Genomic DNA, 24,335 nt, shown 5'->3' with positions numbered 1-24,335 from the left:
GTATACTCCATGAAAACTATATGCTTGTTCACATTTTAAATCTCCTCAAACTGTCATGTGTCATACACAATATCGGTATTTCTCATCTCCTTTCTCTCCCTCTATCATCTCAGTGGCACACACACCACCAGTGATCAAGGGTTAAACGTCAGTTGGCGGCTGCTGTGCACTGATAAAATAGTTGTCAGTTTGATATCATTGTACAGTAACCCCTTATCTGTCCCAAATGCATGCACAGCAAGAGATACTCTGTCGGTCTTGTACGAGAACATCAACAACTGCTTGATCACAATTTCCAGAACACAAGACACACAACAAAACAAGAGCCTCTTGAAAGAGATGAATGAAAGAGAGCGAGAGAAAGATGGTGTGTTTCAGGATTACAGCCTTCAGTCTGTACAGTGAAAGTTAGTCATGTCCCTTTAACACGTACAAATGCCAGTATTGTTCAGTATTTGCCCTCTGTCCTGTGTGTTCAAGGCTGTCAATGAGTAAGCTGGCTGGCTTTCGAGGAGGGAGAATTCTGTTTCGATACAGTGGCACGGTCACATTGTGAATTGTAAGATTGCCGTAGGCTACAGTCAAAGCTTTAGGTGTCAGGGAATACCTGTTCATTAACACTGTTCTTTGAAGTGTGAGTTTTCTGGTGTGGCCGAAACAACCTGTTCCTTTGTGCAAGCATGCATGGTGTGTGTGTAAGGATTACAGTGTTTGCTCATGGGTTACATGGACGAAAATGTTACATTTCAATATTATTTCAATATTTATCTGCAATATACTGTTTGGATTTTGTGATTGTTTGCATCAGGGGTGTAATCATTAGTCCAAACTGTTAAATAGTTGTGTTTTACAACAAAAACGTTCTATTTTACAAATACATGTAGGCCCTTCCCCATTTTGTTCTGTTTCTGTTCTGTTCCTAGTGAATACACCCCAGGTACAGAGCGAGGAGTAAAACGAGCGCCCTAATTTTTATGAGCACTGGCTTTTGTATCATCCTATAAAAATGTGTTTCAATGAACAGCATCCCATTTTGATTGGCTCAAATCAATGGGTTATTGATTGGCAGTGAGACCCCTCCCACCAGGTGAAAGTGTTTCAGAGAACACATAATGGAACTGACATTAGGTCACACTTGGAATGGTAGAATATAAACAATCTTAATGATATCAGTTGTCAGATGTTTATTTGATCTGAATGTTAACTGAGTATTTTTCTTTCTGCTATTGGACACAGGATGTTGACAGATGGCCTTGGGTTATGCGTTTGATTGGATTGTAACAATCAACACGTTATCCCTGTGAATCACAAGGTAAGCTATTTTGTATGAAATACTGTAGCTTAGTTTGTAACAATCTGTAGAAGCCATGTATATAATGAACATGTGTTTATCACCATTTCAATTTGTTTTACTTTGATTAGAATGTTTTGCACACTCGTTGATAACTGCATTTACCTACAGACACACTTTTTGCTGCTATCACAATCATTGATTGAGCAAGTGCAGTAAGTGATTGGAAAAGTCAGCTACTCTTACTTAATCATCAGTAAGTGATGTGGTCCGGGAGGTGGTAATAATTTATTTAATATTTTTTTTTAAATATTTGTTTTTTCATGTGCACATTTATTATTTTAAGCCCATTTTCTTTCTTTTTGTTGAAATATTGGTGCTGATTACTGCCAGCAATATAAATCCCTCACTATTTTGTTTAAAATCATGGCAATGTTTTTGCTGTCTTACCATCTACTGTGAGGGGCTAAGCAGGCTCTCACCCTCAAATGCATAAGCAATCAGCCAACACCTCCTTAAAGTAGATATGGGTGCAGACAGAGCTGGGTTTTACATGACAATAGGGTGATTCCTTACTAAACTAGGGCAAAACAAGTCTGTCACTCTTACGTTTTCCTTTTGAAAAAATAATTAACATTTGTATCCGTAATTTTGAAATGCCTGTAGAGTATATTATGTTCAACAATTTATTGAAAAATAAGCCATCATATTTTTTTTAAATATTATGTTTATAATTTTCAATATTCATAACTTACTGTAAGGAAATGTATTGAAATCAAAATACTACTCATATTAGAGCAAGAGGTAAATCTTCACATGACACCAATTTTTGCTTTGTAGCAGCTACAGGTGAAACATTATCGAGTTTTAAAGGAAGCCTGGGTTAGGCCAGATGTCGGAAATATACCAGCTTTTATTATTTCTTAATTATGCTTTTAGATATGTCAACAATCCTTCATCCAAAGAACCATTCTTGGATTACATTTTTTGAAAATCCTCAAAACATGGTCTTTTTGTCATATAGCTTCGTAAGGAATCACCCAATGAGAATTTAGTCAACATTGTGAATATACAAAGAACTCTAAACATTACTTTAATAATATTATGTGCAAACTGTACATGGGTAGGGTGTAGCTAAATCCTGTGTACAAATGTGTACTCTGCTCTGGCAACTTTTCTTTGATCATGTAACCATAAATGTGTCCATATTGACAATCAATCCAACTATACACAAACTAAACACTTATTTCAGTAGATGAAATGCTTGTCTTTCAACCAAGCACATGAAAGCATGTATTCACCTACCCACTTTCTCTCCACCTCGCTCACTAACGTGTCCCCCTAAAACAGCAGTTGCCATGGTGCAGGTGAGAGAGGTCATGGGGCCATGGGCAGTTCCAGGGTTGGGGTCATTCTCTTCAGATTTCGTCGTGTTCTCTCTGCTCTTCCTCCTCCTCTCCATCATCCTCGCCCTCTGCACTAACTGTAGAAGGTCAGTGATCAACTATTTTGCATTCTAAAGGAACATAACTTATTTTGTTGCATAAGAGAGAGTATTTGATGCCTGAGTATATGACCATACATGGCAGGATTACAGGTATGAGGTGTAGGTTAATGTATGAATGAAACATGCATGGAGTTCAGTGCTCCAGGCTACAACCAGTTCACCCCTCCCTACAGAACATGATAGACTCAGGTTAAAATAACAGAACACTTTCTCCTACCCACTGTGGCTATGGCGAGAGTGGTTTTACATGTAAACCATGACTAGAAAAGTAATGTATATGTAGGAATGCTCACTGGGTACTTATGGATCATTATCAATGTGTGCTTGATCAATATCATGACATACTCTACACTGCAGGAGTATCATGACATACTCTACACTGCAGGAGTACGCGTCCTCCCCAGGGGTGAACTGAGGAGGACCGGCTCGTGGTAATGAGTGGAATCTTGGGAATGGTATCAAACACATTTTTGTTCACGTTTGATGCCATTCCATTTGCACCGTTCCAGCCATTATTACGAGCCATCTTCCCCTCAGCAGCCTCCTGATGCTCTACACCTGATGGTGACAGTCTTTCAATGCCATATTGAGTGGTTTTGTCTTCTAGATAATCATAAACCTATCTATATCTCTAATGCATGCACTAATATGCTCACACACACTCCAGGAATCGCTCTGGCGATACATCACGAGACAACACATTTCACATAATGTACATAATGTAAAGTGTATATGTTGATGCCACCAGTAGGTCACTCATTGTCTGAAAGAAAGAAAAAAAAAATTGAGCGAGAGACATTTTTACATTTTAGTCATTTAGCAGACGCTCTTATCCAGAGCCACTTACAGTAGTGAATGCATACATTTCATATTTATTTTTTTGTACTGGGAGAGAATACACATACCTTCAAACACTGCATTCCATGCATGTCTCCAATGATTTGATAGTGTCAGTGCAACAGTTCAAACTGTTCAATCAGACTAATGGGTCATTCCTCACGAAACTGTCAAACAAAGACCATTTCACTAAATTATATCCATAGAAGGGTCCTTTGGTGGAAGGATTGTTGACCTGCATTTGCCATTTGTATCTGGAAGCATAATTGAGAAATAATTAATCAAAGTCGGCATATTTATGACATTTTAGCCTAACCCAGGCTTCCTTTAAAACTCCATAATGTTTAATCTGTAGGTGCTACAAAGCAAAAGTTGGTATCACATGACGCTTTACCGCTTTCTCTGTAATATGAGTAGTATTGATTTCCATAACATTTCTTACATGCATTTATGAATATAAAAATATAATCATGAATATTGAAAATATAAATTGATATAATATAAAATTCAATATTGTTGAACATAATATACTTTACATATCAAAGTTCCAGAGTGTGATCTCTGCTACTTTTAGTTATCACTGTGCCTACGTATAGCTCCATGACCCCGGCCACAGCAAAGTTTGATACTAGCCTATGATAGATTTCATGACTAGAGACTCAAATAATACAGCAAAGAGCTGCTGTTTTTGAGTGAGTTCATGTCTAAGTTTTATTCAACACTGTCAACACTTTTTATTCAACACTACTACAAAACATAAAACAAGCTTCTCTCTACTTCTGCTCGCGCTGCAGCTGCAATGAATGAGTAGCTGATAGCCCTGCGGTTTTATTATTATTATTATTATTATTATTAGCAGCTAGTCCTGTCTATTTTAGAGGAATATTTCACTATCTGGTCATAGGAACAACATGAATTTGTTCCTGAGGCAGATGTGGTGCGACTGGAGATTCGCCATCAGGTGGAAGACTGTGTCCCCTCTTTCTGGTCAGCCTTGCTGGAGGAAAGGAAGGAGAGAGTGGGACCGTGAGAGGCAGATCCTCTGCTGCCCTCTTTCTGCTGAGACTAATGCTGTGTTCAAAACAACTGGGAACTCAGAAATCTCAGACTTCCAACTTCAGTGAGTTCAAGACAACGGAGTACTCGGGAAAATGTTTTTAAATACAACTGAGAAACATTGTTTTGAACTGTCATCCAACTCGGAAACTCTGGCACCTTTCTAGAGCTCTTTCCGACCTGAAGTTCACTGATATCATAATATTTTTCCAAATTCCTAGTTGTCTGGAAAGCACCATGATAATCAGCGACAGGTACTTACGCTATGTGGACACCCCTTAAAATTAGTGAATTCGTCTATTTTAGCCACACCCGTTGCTGGCAGGTGTATAACATTGAGCACACAGTCATGCAATCTCCATAGGGAAGCATTGGTAGTAGATCGGCCTTGCTGAAGAGCTCAGTGACTTTCAACGTGGCACTGTCTTAGGATGCCACCTTTCCAACAAGTCTTTGTCAAATTGCTACCCTGCTAGAGATGCCCCGGTCAACTGTAAGTGCTGTTATTGTGAAGTGGAAATGTCTAGGCGCAACAGCTGTGAAGTGGGTCTCACAAGCTCACAGAATGGGACTGCCGAGTGCTGAAGCGCGTAGCCTGTAAAAATCGTCTGTCCTCGCTTGCAACACTCACTACTGAGTTCCAAACTGCCTCTGGAAGCATCGTCAGCTCAAGAACTGTTCATCAGGAGCTTCATGTAATGGGTTTCTATGACCAAGCAGCCGCACACAAGCCTAAGATCACTATGTGCAATGCCAAGTGTCGGATGGGTGGTGTAAAGCTCGCCGCCATTGGACTCTGGAGCAGTGGAAACGCGTTCTCTGGAGTGATGAATCTTGCTTCACCATCTGGCAGTCCAATGGACAAATCATGGTTCGGACTAGGCCCCTTAGTTCCAGTGAAGGGAAATCTTAATGCTACAGTTGTAGCGGTATTTATTAGAGAGGGGTAAAGAGAGATTTTGTTCGGGCGCCAGGCAGGTATTAACCATGCCGAAAGTAAAAGAGTAGAATAGCGAGAGTACCACTACCAGACCCACACACATCAGCAGAAGAGACTGCCTAGAGTGTAGCCTGTTTACCAGATAGGGGGTGTATTCTCTCCACTGGCTATAATACCCACATCACAGCACAGGGGTAACCCCACCAAGAATACCTCATACAATAATAATAATGGCAGAGCAAATGAACAGCAACTTCATAGAAACAATTTACAAGAAAGAACCCAGTCATCAGAGGATTTGCAATAATCTGTATTATCTTCCAGTGGAGGAGTGCAGAGGGTATGAATGTGGGGGGTGTTCATAGACAAAACAAAGGCCTTAAATGTCCACAATCTTCTCGGCCACATGTCATTAGTACACACCACCTCAATACAGTTCAAATAACAATACACAACTTGCAAGCAACCTCCCTTTTAACTAAAATGTTCACCCAAACACTTCTGGCAGGGCAATAATAGTCCAGCTCAAATGAACATCAATGGGAAGTGCAGCTGAAAAAGTAGAAAGTCTACTGCAGTGTAAAGCACTGGAACGATAGAGGGAAGAAAGAGAGAGGGCAAGAGAGAGTTTAGCTGTGGTCTTCAGGCTTGTAGTTGTCCTGTCTGACCGTCCGATGGTTTGTATGTCAAAGCTTCGCAACAATGTTGCTACTAATCCATGCGATACAACCACGACCTAGAGCGGTCACACCGATGATTGAGTTAAATACTTTATAAACTACACACGCTGAAAATCAACAAGGACATCTGCAGCATAGCACACACAAACTGTCGCGCCAACCAAGAGCTCCTCCCCAGAGAGCTGAAAGAGCTCTTTATTTCCTCCTTCCTTACTGCTGATGCTTTCTTAGTGGCAGCGCACGGTGACGGCTCCGTGCAGGATTTCGCCACAGTGTACAATGACATTCTAGACGATTCTGTGTTTCCAACTTTGTGGCAACAATTTGGGGAAGGCCCTTTCCTGTTTCAGCATGACAATGCCCCCGTGCACAAAGGTGAGGTCCATACAGAAATGGTTTGTCGAGTTTAGTGTGGAAAAACTTGACTGGCCTGACCTCAACCCCATCGAACACCTTTGGGATGAATTGGAATGCCGACTGCGAGCCAGGGCAATCGCCAAACATCAGTGCCCAACCTCACTAATGCTCTTGTGGATGAATGTTGCGGGGACTTGTTTTCAGTGTTCCAACATTTTAGATGAAAGCCTTCCCAGAAGACTGGAGGCTGTTATAGCAGCAAAGGGGGGACCAACTTCATATGAATGCCCATGATTTTGGAATGAGATGTTCGACAGGCAGGTGACCACATAGTTTTGGTCATGTAGTGTACCAGCAGTCCTGTAACAAAGGGAATTATTACAATTTATGCTCAGCTGTGCCCTGCAAGTGCTACACCAACTGATCTATGTTATCAAAGTTAGACTTGCTTTTTGACTGCAAAAGTAATCTTGACTCAAAAGAGTTTGACCACTTCTGTAGAGTATTTTTATGTTCAACAATACACTGAGTGAACAAAAATTAGGAACACCTTCCTAATACTGAGTTGCACCCACTTTTGATCTCAAAATAGCCTCTTCGTTGGGGCATGGACTCTACAAGGTGTCAAGCATTCCACAGGGATGCTGGCCCATGTTGACTCAATGCCTCCCACAGTTGTTGAGCATTATGGAGTCTTAAAGGCCCAGTGCAGTCGTCAAGGTAATTTTCCTGTGTTTTTCTATATACACTGCTCAAAAAAATAAAGGGAACATTAAACAACACAATGTAACTCCAAGTCAATCACACTTCTGTGAAATCAAACTGTCCACTTAGGAAGCAACACTGATTGGCAATACATTTCACATGCTGTTGTGCAAATGAAATAGACAACAGGTGGACATTATAGGCAATTAGCAAGACACCCCCAATAAAGGAGTGGTTCTGCAGGTGGTAACCACAGACCACTTCTCAGTTCCTATGCTTCCTGGCTGATGTTTTGGTCACTTTTTTGAATGCTGGCGGTGCTTTCACTCTAGTGGTAGCATGAGACGGAGTCTGCAACCCACACAAGTGGCTCAGGTAGTGCAGCTCATCCAGGATGGCACATCAATGCGAGCTGTGGCAAGAAGGTTTGCTGTGTCTGTCAGCGTAGTGTCCAGAGCATGGAGGCGCTACCAGGAGACAGGCCAGTACATCAGGAGATGTGGAGGAGGCCGTAGGAGGGCAACAACCCAGCAGCAGGACCGCTACCTCCGCCTTTGTGCAAGGAGGAGCAGGAGGAGCACTGCCAGAGCCCTGCAAAATGACCTCCAGCAGGCCACAAATGTGCATGTCTGCTCAAACGGTCAGAAACAGACTCCATGAGGATGGTATGAGGGCCCGACGTCCACAGGTGGGGGTTGTGCTTACAGCCGAACACCGTGCAGGACGTTTGGCATTTGCCAGAGAACACCAAGATTGGCAAATTCGCCACTGGTGCCCTGTGCTCTTCACAGATGAAAGCAGGTTCACACTGAGCACATGTGACAGACGTGACAGAGTCTGGAGACGCCGTGGAGAACGTTCTGCTGTCTGCAACATCCTCCAGCATGACCGGTTTGGCGGTGGGTCAGTCATGGTGTGGGGTGGCATTTCTTTGGGGGGCCGCACAGCCCTCCATGTGCTTGCCAGAGGTAGCCTGACTGCCATTAGGTACCGAGATGAGATCCTCAGACCCCTTGTGAGACCATATGCTGGTGCGGTTGGCCCTGGGTTCCTCCTAATGCAAGACAATGCTAGACCTCATGTGGCTGGAGTGTGTCAGCAGTTCCTGCAAGAGGAAGGCATTGATGCTATGGACTGGCCCGCCCGTTCCCCAGACCTGAATCCAATTGAGCACATCTGGGACATCATGTCTCGCTCCATCCACCAACGCCACGTTGCACCACAGACTGTCCAGGAGTTGGCGGATGCTTTAGTCCAGGTCTGGGAGGAGATCCCTCAGGAGACCATCCGCCACCTCATCAGGAGCATGCCCAGGCGTTGTAGGGAGGTCATACAGGCACGTGGAGGCCACACACACTACTGAGCCTCATTTTGACTTGTTTTAAGGACATTACATCAAAGTTGGATCAGCCTGTAGTGTGGTTTTCCACTTTAATTTTGAGTGACTTCAAATCCAGACCTCCACTGGTTGATAAATTGGATTTCCATTGATTATTTTTGTGTGATTTTGTTGTCAGCACATTCAACTATGTAAAGAAAAAAGTATTTGATAAGATTATTTCATTCATTCAGATCTAGGATGTGTAATTTTAGTGTTCCCTTTATTTTTTTTGAGCAGTGTATTTCAACACTGAGGTTGGAATAGTACTGTGAAAATTATGATAATTCCCATTTAGTGCAAGAGCAGTTTTAATAAGACCACACGAATTTCAGCCTGTTTTGTGGTGGTAAATGTGGTGGTAAATGAGTTAGTAGACCAATAAGAAAGAGATCCAAACCTCTCTGCCAATACAGCTAGTTTTCAGTTTTCCCCTCCCCACTCACACCACTCCCAGACATTCCTGACTAAATTCTTGCTTGAGAAATTACTCTTTGCTAAGAAGCTGTTTTTGTTTTTCATTTCTTTTCCAGTTTAATTGAAAACAATCACTGGAATGTACATAATTGTAACCCAGAAATTATTTGATATTAAGAACGACTGCATTGGACCTTTTTACAAGGCAATTGCACTTCCTGATTTGGTGTCGTTTAGATTTGGTTCATTAACAAATTATAGCGGCCATGACTGAATTCAAACAGGAGTTTGTTTCGGGGTGGCAGGTACTGTAGCCTACAGTAGTGGTTAGAGTGTTGGGCCAGTAACCTGAGCTGACAAGGTAAAAATCTGTCGTTCTGCCCTTGAACAAGGTAGTTAACCCACTGTTCCCCGGTAGGCCGTCATTGTAAATAAGAATTTGTTCTTAACTGACTTGCCTAGTTAAATCGAGTTTAAAAAAAAAAACTTTGGTGTGGTTTGTGGGTGTCTCTGGGCTAGTTAGGGACTGTCAATAAATTACACAATGTTCAAGTTGCGCACTTTTTTTAGTTTTCTCATTAAATGCTTTCAGTATTGGTATATGAATTAATACAATTTAGTTGGTTTGAGGTTAAGTAATTTTGAGCTATTGGAATTTTAACATTGTCCCATGTGTAATTTACTGACTATCCCGAACTGACCCCATTTATGTTGTGAAGTCTCACACAACTCTGCTTTGCATTAGACTGACTTTATGACCAAAATGATCCTATTTACACGTTGTAGTCAGTGTAAATACCGATACCAAAGGCTGTTTTCTAAATGAGAAGTTGATTTTTAGGAGAAGTTGCTCTTTAACGCCCTAAGGTCGATGCCCTTGCGGAAATCTAATTAGCATAGTAATAAAAATCTGTCAGTTTAAGCTAGATGATTTTTTTTTTGCATTGGATACATCTCAGTCCACTGCATGCGCCTGTCGCACTTCCGCATCTGCGGTAACAGAGCTACAGCGGTGTTTGTCAGACCATGAGACATCCCAAAAATCAGTCTTCTCACAATGTCTGTAGCGTCCAATTTGGCTTACTAATTATGACCCATCTATGGACCAATGAGACTCTCATGAACACAATCGTGTTCTGTTTTGCTCTACAACCCCCACAAGCGTCTTGGGACTTGTCTGAAGTTGGCACAGCCGATCTGCCAACTTCCTGTAGCATCTAAACAGTTTTGGCTACACACTAACATGACCCCATCTGTGGAAAGATGTATGTCAGTTGCTTTGCTCTAGGATGCCCACAGGTTTCCCAAAACTCATTTGAAGGTCCCCCAGTACCAGCTGCAAAAATGTATGGAACTACAGTGTATTCGGAAAGTATTCAGACCCCTTGACTTTATCCATATTTTGTTACGTTAGTCTTATTCTAAAATGGATTAAATACATGTTCCTCACAATTTACATACAGTACCCCATAATGACAAAGCGAAAACGGGCTTTAAGAAATTTTTGCAAATGTATTAAAAATAAAACAAACCTTATTTACATAAGTATTCAGACCCTTTGCTATGAGACGTGAAACTGAGCTCAGTTGCATCCTGTTTCCATTGATCATCCTTGATGTTTCTATAACTTGATTGGAGTTCACCTGTGTTAAATTAAACTGATTGGACATGATTTGGAAAGGCTCACACCTGTCTATTCAAGGTCCCACAGTTGACAGTGCATGTCAGAGCAAAAACCAAGCCATAAGGTCGAAGGAATTGTCCGTAGAGCTCCGAGACAGGATTGTGTCGAGGCACAGATCTGGGGAAGGGTACCAAAAAATGTCTGGAGCATTGAAGGTCCCCAAAAACACAGTGGCCTCCATCATTCTTAATTGGAAGAAGTTTGGAACCACCAAGACTCTTCCTAAATCTGGCTGCCCGCCCAAACCGAGCAAGCGGGGGAGAAGGGCCTTGGTCAGGGAGGTGACCAAGAACTGAAGGGTTACTCTGACAGAGCTCTAGAGTTCAACTGTAGAGTTGGGAGAACCTTACAGAAGGACAAACATCTCTGCAGCACTCCACCAGTCATGCCTTTTATGGTAGAGTAGCCAGACGGAAGCCACTCCTCAGTAAAAGGCACATGACAGCCCATTTTGGAGTTTGCCAAAATTACATTAAGACTCTCAGACCATGAGAAACAAGATGAGCTGGTCTGATGAAAACAAGATTGAACACTTTGGCCTGAAGGCCAAGTGTCACGTCTGGAGGATACCTGGCACATCCTTAAAGTGAAGCATGTTGGGCAGCATCATGCTGTGGGGAAGTTGTTCAGCGGCAGGGACTGGGAGACTAGTCAGGATCGAGGGGAAAAATGAACGGAGTAAAGTACAGAGATATGGGATGAAATACTGCTCAAGACCTCAGACTAGGGCAAAGGTTCACCTTCCAACAGGACAATTACCCTAAGCACACAGCCAAGACAATGCAGGAGTGGCTTCAGGACCAGTCTCAGAATGTCCTTGAGTGGCCCAGCCAGATCCTGGACTTGAACCCGATTTGAACATCTCTGGAGAGACCTGAAAATGGCTGTGCATCGACGCTTCCCATCCATCCTGACAGAGCTTGAGAGGATCTGCGGAGAAGAATGGGAGAAACTCCCCAAATACAGGTGTGCCAAGCTTGTAGCATTATACAAGATTTGAGGCTGTAATCGCTGCCAAAAGTGCTTCAACAAAGTTCTGAGTAAAGGGTCTGAATACTTATGTAAATGTTATATACTTAAAATGTTGCTTTTAATACATTGGCAAAAAATTCTTAACTTGTTTTTGCTTTGTCATTATTGTGTGTGTGTGTGTGTGTGTGTGTGTGTGTGTGTTTTGAGGATTTTATATATTTTTTTATCGGTTTTAGAATAAGGCTGTAACGTAATAAAATGTGTAAAAAGTCAAGGGATCTAAATACTTTCCGTGTGTGTGTAGCTTTGTAGAAGCAGAACGTTCACCACACATCAGTTAGTATGGTGGAGAGGTGAGGAGTGATATATGCCGATTAGTAATGAGTAGGATTATTAGGTGGCTATTATGGAAATGCGACCAGGTTGGAAATTTTGCCAGAACACCGAGGTTAACAGCCCTACTCGTGCCATGAGATTTTTAATGACCACAGAGAGTTAGGATACACGTTTAACGTCCCATCCGAAAGATGAATGTGCAATGTCCCCTTCACTACCCTGGGGCATTGGGATCTTCTTAGGCTAGAGGGGATAGTGCCTCCTACTGGTCCTCCAACACCACTTCCAGCAGCATCTGGTCCCCCATCCAGGGACCGACCCTGCCTACCTTCAGAGGCAGGCCAGCACTGGGATACAGGGTGGTATGCTGCTGGCTAAGCGTACTGTAAGCATTGGTAGATATTTCTTGTACAAGTTCTGATTCTCTAGTTTGTGTTGTTCCACAGGCATTCCTTTACGCTCCGGGATGGTGGTGAGGAGGTGGACAGAACCCAGTCACAGCTGGTCAGAGTGGTGAGAGATGGGACGGGCAACAACAATGATGACAGCTATGTCCTGACCAGGGTTACACTTGGGGTGGGCGCTCAGAAGTCGGTTAGATTGGAGGTAGGGAGATACGTAGGAAGCAAGGAATGAGTAGAAGGGTTCAAGGGGGTGAAGGGAGGGATGCAATGGATGGAATCATTTTGTGAGTACTTTGTCTAGAGACCAGTGGTGAGAGATGGGTTATTCTGAACCCAGTATAGCTGTGATGTCATTTGCTGATGATGATATTTGATTGACAGGTGAAGCTAGAAGATGCCCTGGCCGCCAGGGAGAACCCAATGATCAATGACATCAGAAAAGATGAGAGTGGTGGGAAACCCAACTGTTCCACTTTTTTTTCAGGTGTTAAGTAATTACAACGAGCAGAGAGGAGAAATGGTAGTTTTACAGTGTGTGTTCGGTTTTCATCTCCTCCTTGGTTAGATTTCAGTCCCAGACCTGAGGACAGTGTCATTGGTGTACCGGATCAGCCTCCTGCTGAGCAGGATGTCACCTGGTTGAAACCCTGGAGGAGCCACAGGGAGGCACCTGATCAAGGTGCTACCTTCACCAATCTCTGTTTCACTCTCTCTAAGTTTCTCTCCCTCCGTATTTCTTACATGTGTCTGGTTGCGTCCCAATCTCTCCTACCTCCCAACATGTTCACTTCCCTTCACCGACTTGAAAGGAAATTACTGGCATAAGAAATATTGATATAAACTCCCTTGCCTCCACCAATCCAATTCTATTAGATTTGTGGGAAGTAGAACAACTGAACATTTTTAGAATAAGCTAGATATTATTGGGACATAGCACAAGTGTAGTGGGTGAGTTTAACAGGTGTCTATTGATGCCCTGCAGGTGATTCTCCAAGTGCCTTGCAGATTGCCAACAGAACCCCCATGGTCATGACGATTATATCTCCTTCGCCTCCAGCAACCGTCGACATTGGTAGGCAATCTCAAATCATCCGTGTGCATTTCCTCAAACTAATGGGGCTCAATCTCTCTTTGGCCAAGCTTCAGGTTAAGTGAAACTTCTCAATTATTTACTACTTCTCTCACCTTGTAGGTGACCTGAGTGATGTCCTGAACTTCACACCTGAGCTCCACTTTATCCCAGCCCCCATTGTCATGGTGGAAGTCGACACCCCCCTTGAATCTTTATCCCCACCTGTCTATTCAGAGGACACCCTAGATGCCACAATCGTGAGCAGTTTTGAACCTGTTGATGTCCCCATTGTGGAGGTCCCCATCATGAGCAGCCTTAAACCTGTTGCTGTCCCCATCCTTGAACCTCTGGTTGTCCCCATCGTGAGCATTCTTGAACCTGTGGAAGTCCCCAATGTGAATGTCCACATCGTGAGTAGTTTTGAATCTGTGGAAGCCCCCATCGTGGATCTCCCCATCATGGATGTCACCATTGTGAACAGCCTTGAACCTCTGCAAGCCCCAATTGTGGATGCACCCATCGTGAGCAGCCTTGAACCTGTTGAACATGCAGATGCCACTGTCATGAATGACCTTGATATCCTGAATGCTCCAGTTGGCTTAGAGAACCTGGATGCCCCAGTCATCAACAGTCTTGACACACTGGTGCTGGACGCTCTTATTGTAAACAGCCTTGAACCTGTGGACATCCCTGTCATCAATGACCTTGACACTCCAGATACCCCCATCATAAATATTCTTGACACCCTGGAGCTGGATGCTCCCATCATAGATGTCCCCATTGTGGACAGCCTTGCACCTGTGGAATTCCCCATCATGAATGACATTGACCTCCTGGAGAACCCTGCGGAGTTCAGCTCCAGCTTTAACCCTCAGCTTGAAGTAGAGGTTCATGTGGAGGGTGAGGACCAGAACCAGGGGCTTTGTCTGTGTGTCCAACCTCAGCGTACCTATGAGATCATTGGGGAGCCCAATCCTGATGAACCCTCTGGAAGTGGACCTGGCAACCCCAGGCTCTCAAACCATAGCTGAACTGGTCCATAACTCCACCACACATTCTGACGATGACACAACCACAGTCACCGAGCCAGCGGACCTGGAAAGCCCAGGCTATGATACTATAGCTGAACTGGTCCAGGATTCGAGTGCAACCACACTGCCTGACGATGACCCTATCACAACCACAGTCACAGAGCCAGGGGATCAGATAACCCCTGCGTATGAAACCATTGCTGAACTGGTCCATAAATTGAGCGCAACCACACTGCCTGACGATGAGCCAATAAGAACCACAGTCACAGAGCCAGGAGAAGGGCTTGACCTTACAAGCCCTCTCTCAGTGGCAGAGGAGGGTTTCTGTGACGGGGTGGAATCCAATGTACGCTAGAGTGAGAAAGAAGCTTAGTAAAAGTACCACCCCACCACCTGTGCTTCCATCGGAGGACGAGGAACCGGAGGGATTTTCACCTCCATTACCAGAGAGAAGTGGAGAGATGGAGGGATGATCATTGTAGAATATCTCATAAGACTTCAAATGTGTGTTACGTCATCAATTATATTTATATAGACTCAACTGTGTCATTTCTGGTGGAACATGTCTCAGATGATGAAGATAAGGGTTGTACCCAGTACATATCTTATACGATCTCATATGAGACGGGTATCTCACTGTCCTATCCTTCATATACACTATTTCCAGTCCTTTCATTAGCTTTGCATTGAACTCCGTACAATGCTATGCTACATATTCCATAAGGAAGGACCCTAAGCCCAGAGTAGAACTGGGTCACCTAACATGTTCCAGAGTAGGCTTTATGTTTGTATTTACTAACACATTACAGTGTGAAGTGGCAATTACACAGTAATAAATCATTGAGTTACAGGTTTCTTTGAGATTCATTCAACTTGGTCCACTTAAGATTCTCTCCCTCTCTAGAATTACAAACATTATACTTTAATGACAATAGTGGTGCATTCTTAATAAATAATGTATATCAACAAATTAAATGGACAACATTATGGGTGTGTCCGAATACCCATACTTAAATAGAAGGCTTTTTGGGTATGCAAAAATGTTTTATAGTATGTGTCATTTAGAAAATGTAGTATGCTTTAAGTGCAAGGATGTCATACTAATTTTGGCTTTAAATCAAGTAGAATTTGCGCATAGAGAATGACAGAGGACTCCAGTGGCCAAAAACTTGTTTTATCATGGGCATTGAGGACTTTCACCATTTTGAAGTAGTTAACTGGATGGGACTTACTATGGGTTAAGGAAGGCTAAAATAATTCCATCCAGGTCCAAGGATAGATCAGCCAATGAATTATACTTGTGCACAAACATTACATAACTGTAGGGGCAGTAAATCGCCAACCTTGGCTTTATACCTGTTCAGACAACACACTCCGGATGGCAGTATGCAACCTTTCAGTTTGTTTACCAACTGTACTAAAATGTACTACTTTAAAATGGAGATGTCCTCAATGGTGCTGCCCATGCTCTTACAGACGCCATAATGGGACAGATACATTGTTGTGTCCTCTAACTAGCTCTATGAATTTGCTGCACACTATTGAGGAAGATAATTGTCTTTTCACACAAGTATTTGACAACAGCTGATAATCAGAATAGGGGACCCGCTCTACAAAAATGTATAAATAGCAGGGAACAAACGCGTTTGAGCATTAGATGATGCCTTTTCAGTATGGCTGAGTGGTATGTTGATATTTGTTGCTTACTGCATACATTTTTACTAAACAGTACATTGTAAATAGTATGTTGTACTATTAGTACACAGTATGTAGTTTTAGTAAATAGTGGGCAAGTTGGCATTTCCATTTATTTATTCAAAGCTTTACAGGTGAGGGGTAAAACCAATCATTTAGAATTTACGTACAATATAAAACAAATATTAATTCAGTGTTGTAAAATGTCTATTGTCATTATTAGAACATATAGGCTGAGCAGAATGAAATACAAGAGGACAGATGTAATACACCATTACAATACCACATTGCAAATCTGTACCTCATTCATTCCAACTATTTAATTTGAAATTAAACACATGTATCAGAATTCCAATTCAAAATATTGTTTAAGTGCTTCTGTGTGCAGATGCAATTAACTTTTCTCACCACAGTGGGGAAGTACAACTCACTATCTCTTACTGGATTTCTCTCTGTCAGTGGAAAGTGAGATGCCAAAGAATGTGTCACATTCAGCCCCTCTAAATCCTGCTGGATACTGTCCCCACCCTTCCTCAGAAGGGTGGGAACACCGCAAGAACTATGGTCAGGAAATTAAACTTAAATACACATCCCTAGCACATACCTTTTAAAAGTAGGCATTGAGAGAAAAACATGCCTTTCGCTCAACTATTATAGCATGCCCATAAGCCTTGTTGAAATAAGTGGTCTTTGAGCTGTTTTACTCTAGACTGGGAAATCGGAATAAACAAGCTCCGACTGGGAAAATACATTTTGAACGGTCATCCAACTCAGAATAGTAAATCCGGCCTCTTTCTAGAGCTACGACTTGAAGATCAATGACGTCATCATGATTCGGCCTTGTTTGTTTCCGAGTTCCCAGTTGTTTTGAAAACACCATAAATCCAGAGAATGCCAGACTTTGAAATTCGCAACATTAAGACTACAAAACTACAAGGACATTGCTCAATGCCAAATGTTTTGTAAGACCGAATTGTTTCTGCAGCAATTTTGTGGGCTGACACGATGTTGAATCCCACATTGGAATAGACCACTGGATGATTCTGTCTATTACCCATTGACAGACATATCCATGGAGATAATTAATAGTTTATTAGATTGGTTGGTGTCTGTAGCCCTGCATGGTGCTGCAAATGCAGTATTTAATTTATTTATATATACAGTACCAGTCAAAAGTTTGCACACACCTACTCATTCAAGGGTTTTTCTTCTCTAAATTGTAGAATAATAGTGAAAACATCAAAACTATGAAATAACACATGGAATCTTGTAGTAACCAAAAAAGTGTTAAAATATATTTTGATTTGTTTATATTTGAGATTCTTCAAAGTAGCCACCCTTTGCCTTGATGACAGCTTTGCACACTCTTGGCATTCTCTCAACCAGCTTCATGAGGTAGTCACCTGGAATGCATTTCAATTAACAGGTGTGCCTTGTTAAAAGTTAATTTGTGGAATTTCTTTCCTTCTTAATGCGTTTGAGCCAATCAGCTGTGTTAGCCCTATTTGATAAAAGACCAAGTACATATTATGGTAAGAACAGCTCAAATAAGCAAAGAGAAATGACAGTCCATTATTACTTTAAGACATGAAGGTCAGTCAATCCGGGAAATGTCAACAACTTTCTTCAAGTGCAGTCACAAAAACCATCAAGCGCTTTGATGAAACAGGCTTTCATGAGGACCGCCACAGGAAAGGAAGACCCAGTTACCTATTCTGCAGAGGGTAGGTTCATTAGAGTTAACTGCACCTCAGATTTCAGCCCAAATAAAGTAACAGACACATCTCAACATCAACTGTTAAGAGGAAACTGAGTGAATCTGGCCTTCCTGGTCTAATTGCTGCAAAGAAACCACTACTAAAGGACACCAATAACAAGAAGAGACTTGCTTGGGCCAAGAAACATGAGCAATGCATATTAGAATGGTGGAAATCTGTCCTTTGGTCTGATGAGTCCAAATGTGATTTTTTTTGTTTCCAACTGCCGTGTCTTTGTGAGATGTGGAGTAGGTAAACGGATGATCTCCGCATGTGTGGTTCCCATCGTGAAGCATGGACGAGGAGGTGTGATGGTGTGGAGGTGCTTTGCTAGTGACTGTATGTGATTTATTTAGAATTCAAGGCACACAACCATCATGGCTACCGCAGCATTCTGCAGCAATACGCCATCCCATCTGGTTTGCGCTTAGTGGGACTATCATTTGTTTATCAACAGGACAATGACCCAAAACACACCTCCAGGCTGTGTAAGGGCTATTTGACCAAGAAGGAGAGTGATAGAGTGCTGCACATTTTTACTACATGATTCCATATGTGTTATTTCATAGTTTTGATGTCTTCACTATTATTCTACAATGTATAAAATAGTACAATTAAAGAAAAACCTTTGAATGATTAGGTGTGTCCAAACCTTTGACTGGTACAGTGTGTGTGTATATATATATATATATAAATCTGCGTCAATATGGCACTAATCAAGAGCTTAAAGTTCCTCTGTGCCCACATCACTAAAGAATTAATTAACATGGTTCACACACACCAACAGTCGTGGAGAAGGCACGACAATGCCTCTTCGATCTCAGGAGGCTGAAAATATTTGGCATGGGCCCTCAGATCCTCTAAAAGTCCCACAGCTACACCATTGAGAGCATCTTGATTGGCTGCATCACCACTTGGTATGGCAACTGTTTGGCATCTGACCGCAAGGCGCTACAGAGAGCAATGCGTACGACCCAGTACATCACTGAGGCCGAGCTCCCTGCCATTCAGGACCTCTATACCAGGCGGTGTCAAAGGAAGGCCCTAAAAATTGTCAAAGACTCCAGACACCCATGTCATAGGCTGTTCTCCCTGCTACCGCACAGCAAGCGGTACAGATGCACCAAGTCTGTAACCAACAGTACCCTGAACAGCTTCTACCTCCAAGCCATAGGACTGATAATTAGTTAACCAAATAGCTACCCGGACTATCTTCATTCACCCTTTTTGCTCTTTTGACTCATCACATACGCTGCTGCTACTGTTTATTATTTATCCTTTTGCCTATAGTCACTTTACCCCTACCCAGTGTTGTAGTACTCAAGACCAGATATTGAGTCTCTTCGTCTAATCTCTGTGTCTGATACTTATTTATTCGGTCTTGACTTGGTCTCGGACAATGAGGACTTGTAATTTCTTCCTGAGACCAGACGAGACCAGTAGAGTAAAACCTTCAGAATTTCGGCTCCCATTCAGTCAGCGCATAAAGCCGCTTTGCCAGGCCAAATATCCACACCCCTTTTATGACAATATCTTATCACCTATCGAAACCAGGGCTTCCTACTTTACTCGTAACATTACTGTCCTTAACTTTTGTTGAAAAATATCCTCAAACTTTGTCGCGCTCGTCAGAACTTCCTTAATTCGCTGGTAGGGAAGAGTGGGGGGAATGATTTAAAGTTGTGTCCTCACTATTAGTAAGGGGAGACCGGAGGAAGTTGTATTTTTATCTATTATAGATCTGTTTGGGTTAGTGATGATTTGTAGAGTGGCTCCCTATTTGCACTCAGCAGGCATTTTTTCACCATTCTGAATGTCTAAAGCAGCCTTTCTTAAAGTATGGGTTGCAGTTGTTTTTTTTTATTAGTAGGGAGTCAGGGTCTCAAATTACTGTTGAGAGTTAGAAAATATGCCATTTAGCAGAAGCCTTTATCCAAAGTGACTCACAGTCATGGGTGCATACATTTTATCTATGGGTGGTCCTGGGAATTGAACTGCCTACCCTTACAAGCCCCATGCTCTACCAACTGAGCTACAAAGGACCACACATTTCATGTAGAATAGTAGAATACACAAGGTGAAATTTTGAAATTTGGTTGTGCATCAGCAGCTTTTCTCTTTTTATGTTTGTCACTCAATTAGCCATCTCAGCTAACAATTTTTAGATTGGTAAGTTAGTCTAGCCAGCTATCTAAACTTGTAGCTTTCATGGACGAATACCGACCGGACAAGCAGGGCATGTGCCCATGGGCCCTGACCTACTGGGGGCCCACATTGATTTTGTTAGTCACTCTCACTCAGATATTATATTAACAAGGCATAAGTCATGGCCCAATGTGTAGAATTGCAGGAAATTAGCTTTAAAAATGCAATTTTCTTATCTCTGCCACATGGCAAAATGAGTAGAATTGCATGAAATGTTTTATAAAATTTCTAAATGCTTTCTCCCTCTCATGGCAAAATGTTCAGACGTGCAGAACACGTGCTTTAACACTGCAGCATTTTCTCTCCCAATTGCCGAATGTGTAGAATTGCTGGAAATTAACTTTAAAACTTTTTTCTCTATGCAGTCAAGAGAAGGGCCACTAAAAATGTTTGCCCGTGAGGTGGGGTGCCCGCCCCAAACAAATCTCACTTAGGATCTCGAAAAGGGGGCATGTTTTCATAAGTTTGGGTCCCAGGAAAACACAGCATTTCTCATTTCGGTCCCAGGCTGAAAAAGTTTACGAATCCCTGTTCTAAAGAATCCATATGTTCTTCTGAAATAGGAACACAGAATTACTGGACATTTTTAACTTGTATTATGGTGCCGATTTTACACAATTACAATCATGGTCTTGAATTGTACTGTCATTTTTCTGGTCTCGGTCTTGACTCAGTCTCGAATAAAACACTGACCCTACCTATATGAACTGTACATATCTACCTCAATTACCTCGTACCCCTGCACATCGACTCAGTACTGGTACCCCATGTATGTAGCCAAGTTATCATCACTCACTGTGTATTTATTCCTTGTGTTAAATATATATATTTTTTTTCTCGATTTTTCTCTCTGCATTGCTGTTTTTATGAAACATGTGAAAAATAAAATTTGATTTGATCAATAGTGGACATGCATAAAAGAGTTTGCTATATTGTATAATGGTCTCTATTACTCTTTTTTTGTATCTGCTTTAGCACAGTAAACTTGATCCCGATTGTAGCTCCAAGATGGCGGCAATTGGAAAAAACTAAAAAGTAGATTGTGCTGATTTAGTGGCACATTGAACCATGTCACATATCCTAGTTTAAAGTAACTATCCTGTGGAAATCTCACTTTTAAAAGTTAATATTCTCTTAACTCAAATAATGTTGTTCACTCATTCTATACTCTTATTTTTGGCCAAAGCATAAATTGGGAAAAAAACCACCTCAAACAGACCGTTTACATTTATTTTGTTGCTATTTCCTCATAGAGGAAGATGTCAGCTGGGCAATCAGCAGTCTACTCGCCTTAACATTTTTAATGAATGGTATACGCCCACACCATTCTGTTGTTGGAGTACGCCAACACCATTCCAACACAGAAAAACTGCTTTTTAACATACTTAATTGCCAGTTTTTTTAAGGAAAATTATTAAATTCCTATTGTAGTTAATTATAGGTCCTATTTCATATACATTTGGAAATACTGGCCAGTTACTTAATCTGTGGGTAGTGCTAAAACAATGGCATCATATCTGAATTCCTCCATCATTATGCACATCCACCATTCATTCATTCAAAAAACAAATATTTGGTTAAAAAGTTATCCTGCTATTTTAGTCTCTCCTGTGAGGTCAACTAAACTCTCTCTCTATGGTCTCCATCAGGTCCACTTCTGATCCATCGTACAGAATAACAGGCATGGAGAGAGAGGGGCCATTGCCATCGTCCAGGACTCTGGGGAGGAACCGATAGATATCTCAATAATTGTAAGAACAATAAAATAACTGGCAGAGAGGGTTTCAGACATAGCCTAAAGAAATAGGTTGAATGAAACTGTGGACCAAATTCTGATGCGCAAATGGGCTCAATCAGTACGGCATAAAGGCCATATCTATATAGCCACGGTCTATTTCCAAATTATTTACATTTACAATTAGATATGTTATTACGGTCTTTATTTACAGCATATTTCCATGTTGTAAAGAATATAAATAAATGAGCCACAATAAAACAAGTTGTTTGCAGACGTGGAACTAATCTGATCTGCCCAAAGCACAATGGCTTGGTATTTTGATATGCTCAAGGTGAATTTGATCTTGCCCGATCTTCAGTTACTACAGAAATCGTGTGTGTGCGACACTGAGCTAAAAATGAATAATTTATGAAAGAGCAGGATAGGCTACTTACGAGTCTGTTTCTGCTCGAGGCACTGACTCCACACAAGCTGACCCCGTTGTCAACAAGTCCTGTTAAGAGTTTTGACAACAGAGTTGGCAGAAAACAATATAGAGTTTGCAGATAACTTAAAACATGCACAAGTAATTTTAAAACAGGAAATCGTAGATCAACATGCTGTCAATTTGATTATCCTTGTCCATCACAACTGACCAGAATTAGATAAAATAATATTCTTACATTTTCCTGAGCGCCGCTTGAGAACTGAATTTGTGTATTTTTGCAAAACTGGTTGAAGACTGGGATGCCTTTCTTGTCCTTGACTCCAACAGAACCGTTATCTGGACAACATGCCCCACTCCCCTCCGACAATTCAGAACTCTGCCAGTGTGGGGTTGAATTGAAAACGCTTTCATTGTGGACTCGACTGGAATGACATAACCCATATGTATTAGACCTGATGAAAGGTTTCGTTTGATACGTTTTCCTCTTGGAACGCAATTCCCGATTGTCATATTCCTGTAGAACTCGATTCAGTTCCACATCAATGTCATCATCCTCTACGGAAAATTCAGAATCGTGTCCTTCACTGTGGCAGTCGTGTTGCGCTCTATTTCGTGACTGACTTAAATTCGTAGATTTGGTTATTTTCAATGGTTTGAACAAGTGTCTTTCCTCTTTCAAAACGTGGACTGTGTTGTCATCTCTTCTGAATGAGTTTATCTCGTTGACACTGGAAGGAGCAACCTTCTTTCCTCGACTACTACCGCTACCCATGTTGTTGTTGTTGTTGTCCCTTGGCACCAGGCTGTAAAAACTTACAAGGCACAGCAAAGGCACGCTCCCATTTCCAGTTCGCGTTGGCCCCCCACCAAGAAATCTAAGAACTCAGAAGTTAAACATTAACTTGTCTCCACGCAGTAGCTCGTACAATAATTCAGTTAATTTATGCACGGGGTGAAAGCGGTCATTCTCTCTGTGGCACAATGGAATCATAAAAAAAAACGAAATCTGAAAATGTGAAAACGAAATCAGAATTGCCGCCTAGATTAAAAAGTCATCTGAGTACCAAGAGGGCATTTGGTGAAACTTTCCAAATGTTATTGTGTTCCTCTGAGGTCCATGACGTCTCCATCCATTTAAGAACACTGTCTAAAAGCGCACTGTTTACAATCCTACAATTGCCCCGCCGAGTGTCGTCACCATCAGAAGTTCTGTAGATAGCCTTCTAGCCCACTGTAAAGCTTTTACGGTGCCTGCCTGAGTCTCATGGGTGTCCGGATGAGAACAGCTAGACTGGACCGAGACGCTCAATAACAACCGCTTACAATCCTATGGCGAGGAGACCGAAAACTCCTCCCTCTCCATCACGTTGTATAGAGGACAAGTAAGATACCGCACAGTTAGAAAATTCCAGTTGGATAAAACCCCTCCTTTTAAATATTTGTTCCAACTTTTCTAAATAGCCAACAGCGAAGTAGATAACCTCACCTCTAAATTGGCTTATAAACAATTCTGAAGCAATTGATTGTTTTATTCCAAAACTTCAAAAGAAAAATGTATATCTTGATCAAATGAGTTGCAGTAGAAAACGTGACATGAGAAAAGTCCATGTAACTGAACGGCATGAGCTAAGAGTAAGCTATAGCCAAACAGATGCTACCAACCACTGGTCCTGACTCTTTTCCTAACTCGGAACACAATAAAATGGGGATGATTAGTGACAAAAAGAATGGAGCAATTAGTTTGATATATCTTGGCCATGTCTTGACAGCAGCATTACCTGTCTGTGTTTGACTAATAGGTTTTATTGAGGCAAGTGAGGACAGTACACAAAGGATGTGAGCCTCT

General features: G+C 41.9%; 2 protein-coding genes across 5 annotated transcripts; one reads left to right on the top strand and one right to left on the bottom strand.

The window, feature by feature from the left end:
* The first annotated feature begins 1,078 nt into the window (after window positions 1–1,078).
* LOC106611162 (uncharacterized) lies at window positions 1,079–15,521 on the top strand. 4 transcript variants are annotated; one of them, XM_045723563.1, is made up of 8 exons: window positions 1,079–1,143; window positions 1,237–1,312; window positions 2,642–2,783; window positions 12,607–12,766; window positions 12,946–13,015; window positions 13,130–13,243; window positions 13,547–13,636; window positions 13,757–15,521. In XM_045723563.1, the coding sequence occupies exons 3-8, from the start codon at window positions 2,650–2,652 to the stop codon at window positions 14,665–14,667; spliced, it is 1,479 nt and encodes a 492-aa protein (XP_045579519.1). In that variant the 5' UTR covers window positions 1,079–1,143; window positions 1,237–1,312; window positions 2,642–2,649; the 3' UTR covers window positions 14,668–15,521. The 4 variants fall into 4 exon arrangements, with proteins under 4 accessions (XP_045579519.1, XP_045579521.1, XP_045579518.1 ...); XM_045723564.1 differs by having other exon boundaries at window positions 1,097–1,143; window positions 2,645–2,783; XM_045723565.1 differs by having other exon boundaries at window positions 1,085–1,312; window positions 12,607–12,673.
* Window positions 15,522–21,540: 6,019 nt separating this feature from the next.
* On the bottom strand, window positions 21,541–23,810 carry LOC106611161 (uncharacterized). Its single transcript, XM_045723566.1, has 3 exons — window positions 22,725–23,810; window positions 22,497–22,555; window positions 21,541–22,043 (listed from the first exon to the last, which is right to left on the bottom strand). The coding sequence occupies exons 1-3, from the start codon at window positions 23,259–23,261 to the stop codon at window positions 21,941–21,943; spliced, it is 699 nt and encodes a 232-aa protein (XP_045579522.1). The 5' UTR covers window positions 23,262–23,810; the 3' UTR covers window positions 21,541–21,940.
* Between the last annotated feature and the right edge of the window lie 525 nt (window positions 23,811–24,335).

Source organism: Salmo salar, chromosome ssa09, assembly GCF_905237065.1.
Source record: "Salmo salar chromosome ssa09, Ssal_v3.1, whole genome shotgun sequence".
Taxonomy (NCBI): Eukaryota; Metazoa; Chordata; class Actinopteri; order Salmoniformes; family Salmonidae; genus Salmo; species Salmo salar.
The sequence above is the reverse complement of the archived record's forward strand: the minus strand, read 5'-3'. Positions and strand labels throughout refer to the sequence as shown.

Bases quoted from the DNA above. Each gene is read 5' to 3' on its own strand.
- LOC106611162 (XM_045723563.1), top strand. From the start codon at position 2,650: ATGGTGCAGGTGAGAGAGGTCATGGGGCCATGGGCAGTTCCAGGGTTG. The intron at 13,016-13,129 runs GTGGGAAACCCA...CTCCTTGGTTAG, and splicing joins CATCAGAAAAGATGAGAGTG to ATTTCAGTCCCAGACCTGAG. The intron at 13,637-13,756 runs GTAGGCAATCTC...CTCACCTTGTAG, and splicing joins TCCAGCAACCGTCGACATTG to GTGACCTGAGTGATGTCCTG.
- LOC106611161 (XM_045723566.1), bottom strand. From the start codon at position 23,261: ATGGGTAGCGGTAGTAGTCGAGGAAAGAAGGTTGCTCCTTCCAGTGTC. The intron at 22,556-22,724 runs GTAAGAATATTA...AACTCTTAACAG, and splicing joins CAAGCGGCGCTCAGGAAAAT to GACTTGTTGACAACGGGGTC. The intron at 22,044-22,496 runs GTAAGTAGCCTA...GTTCCTCCCCAG, and splicing joins CCTCGAGCAGAAACAGACTC to AGTCCTGGACGATGGCAATG.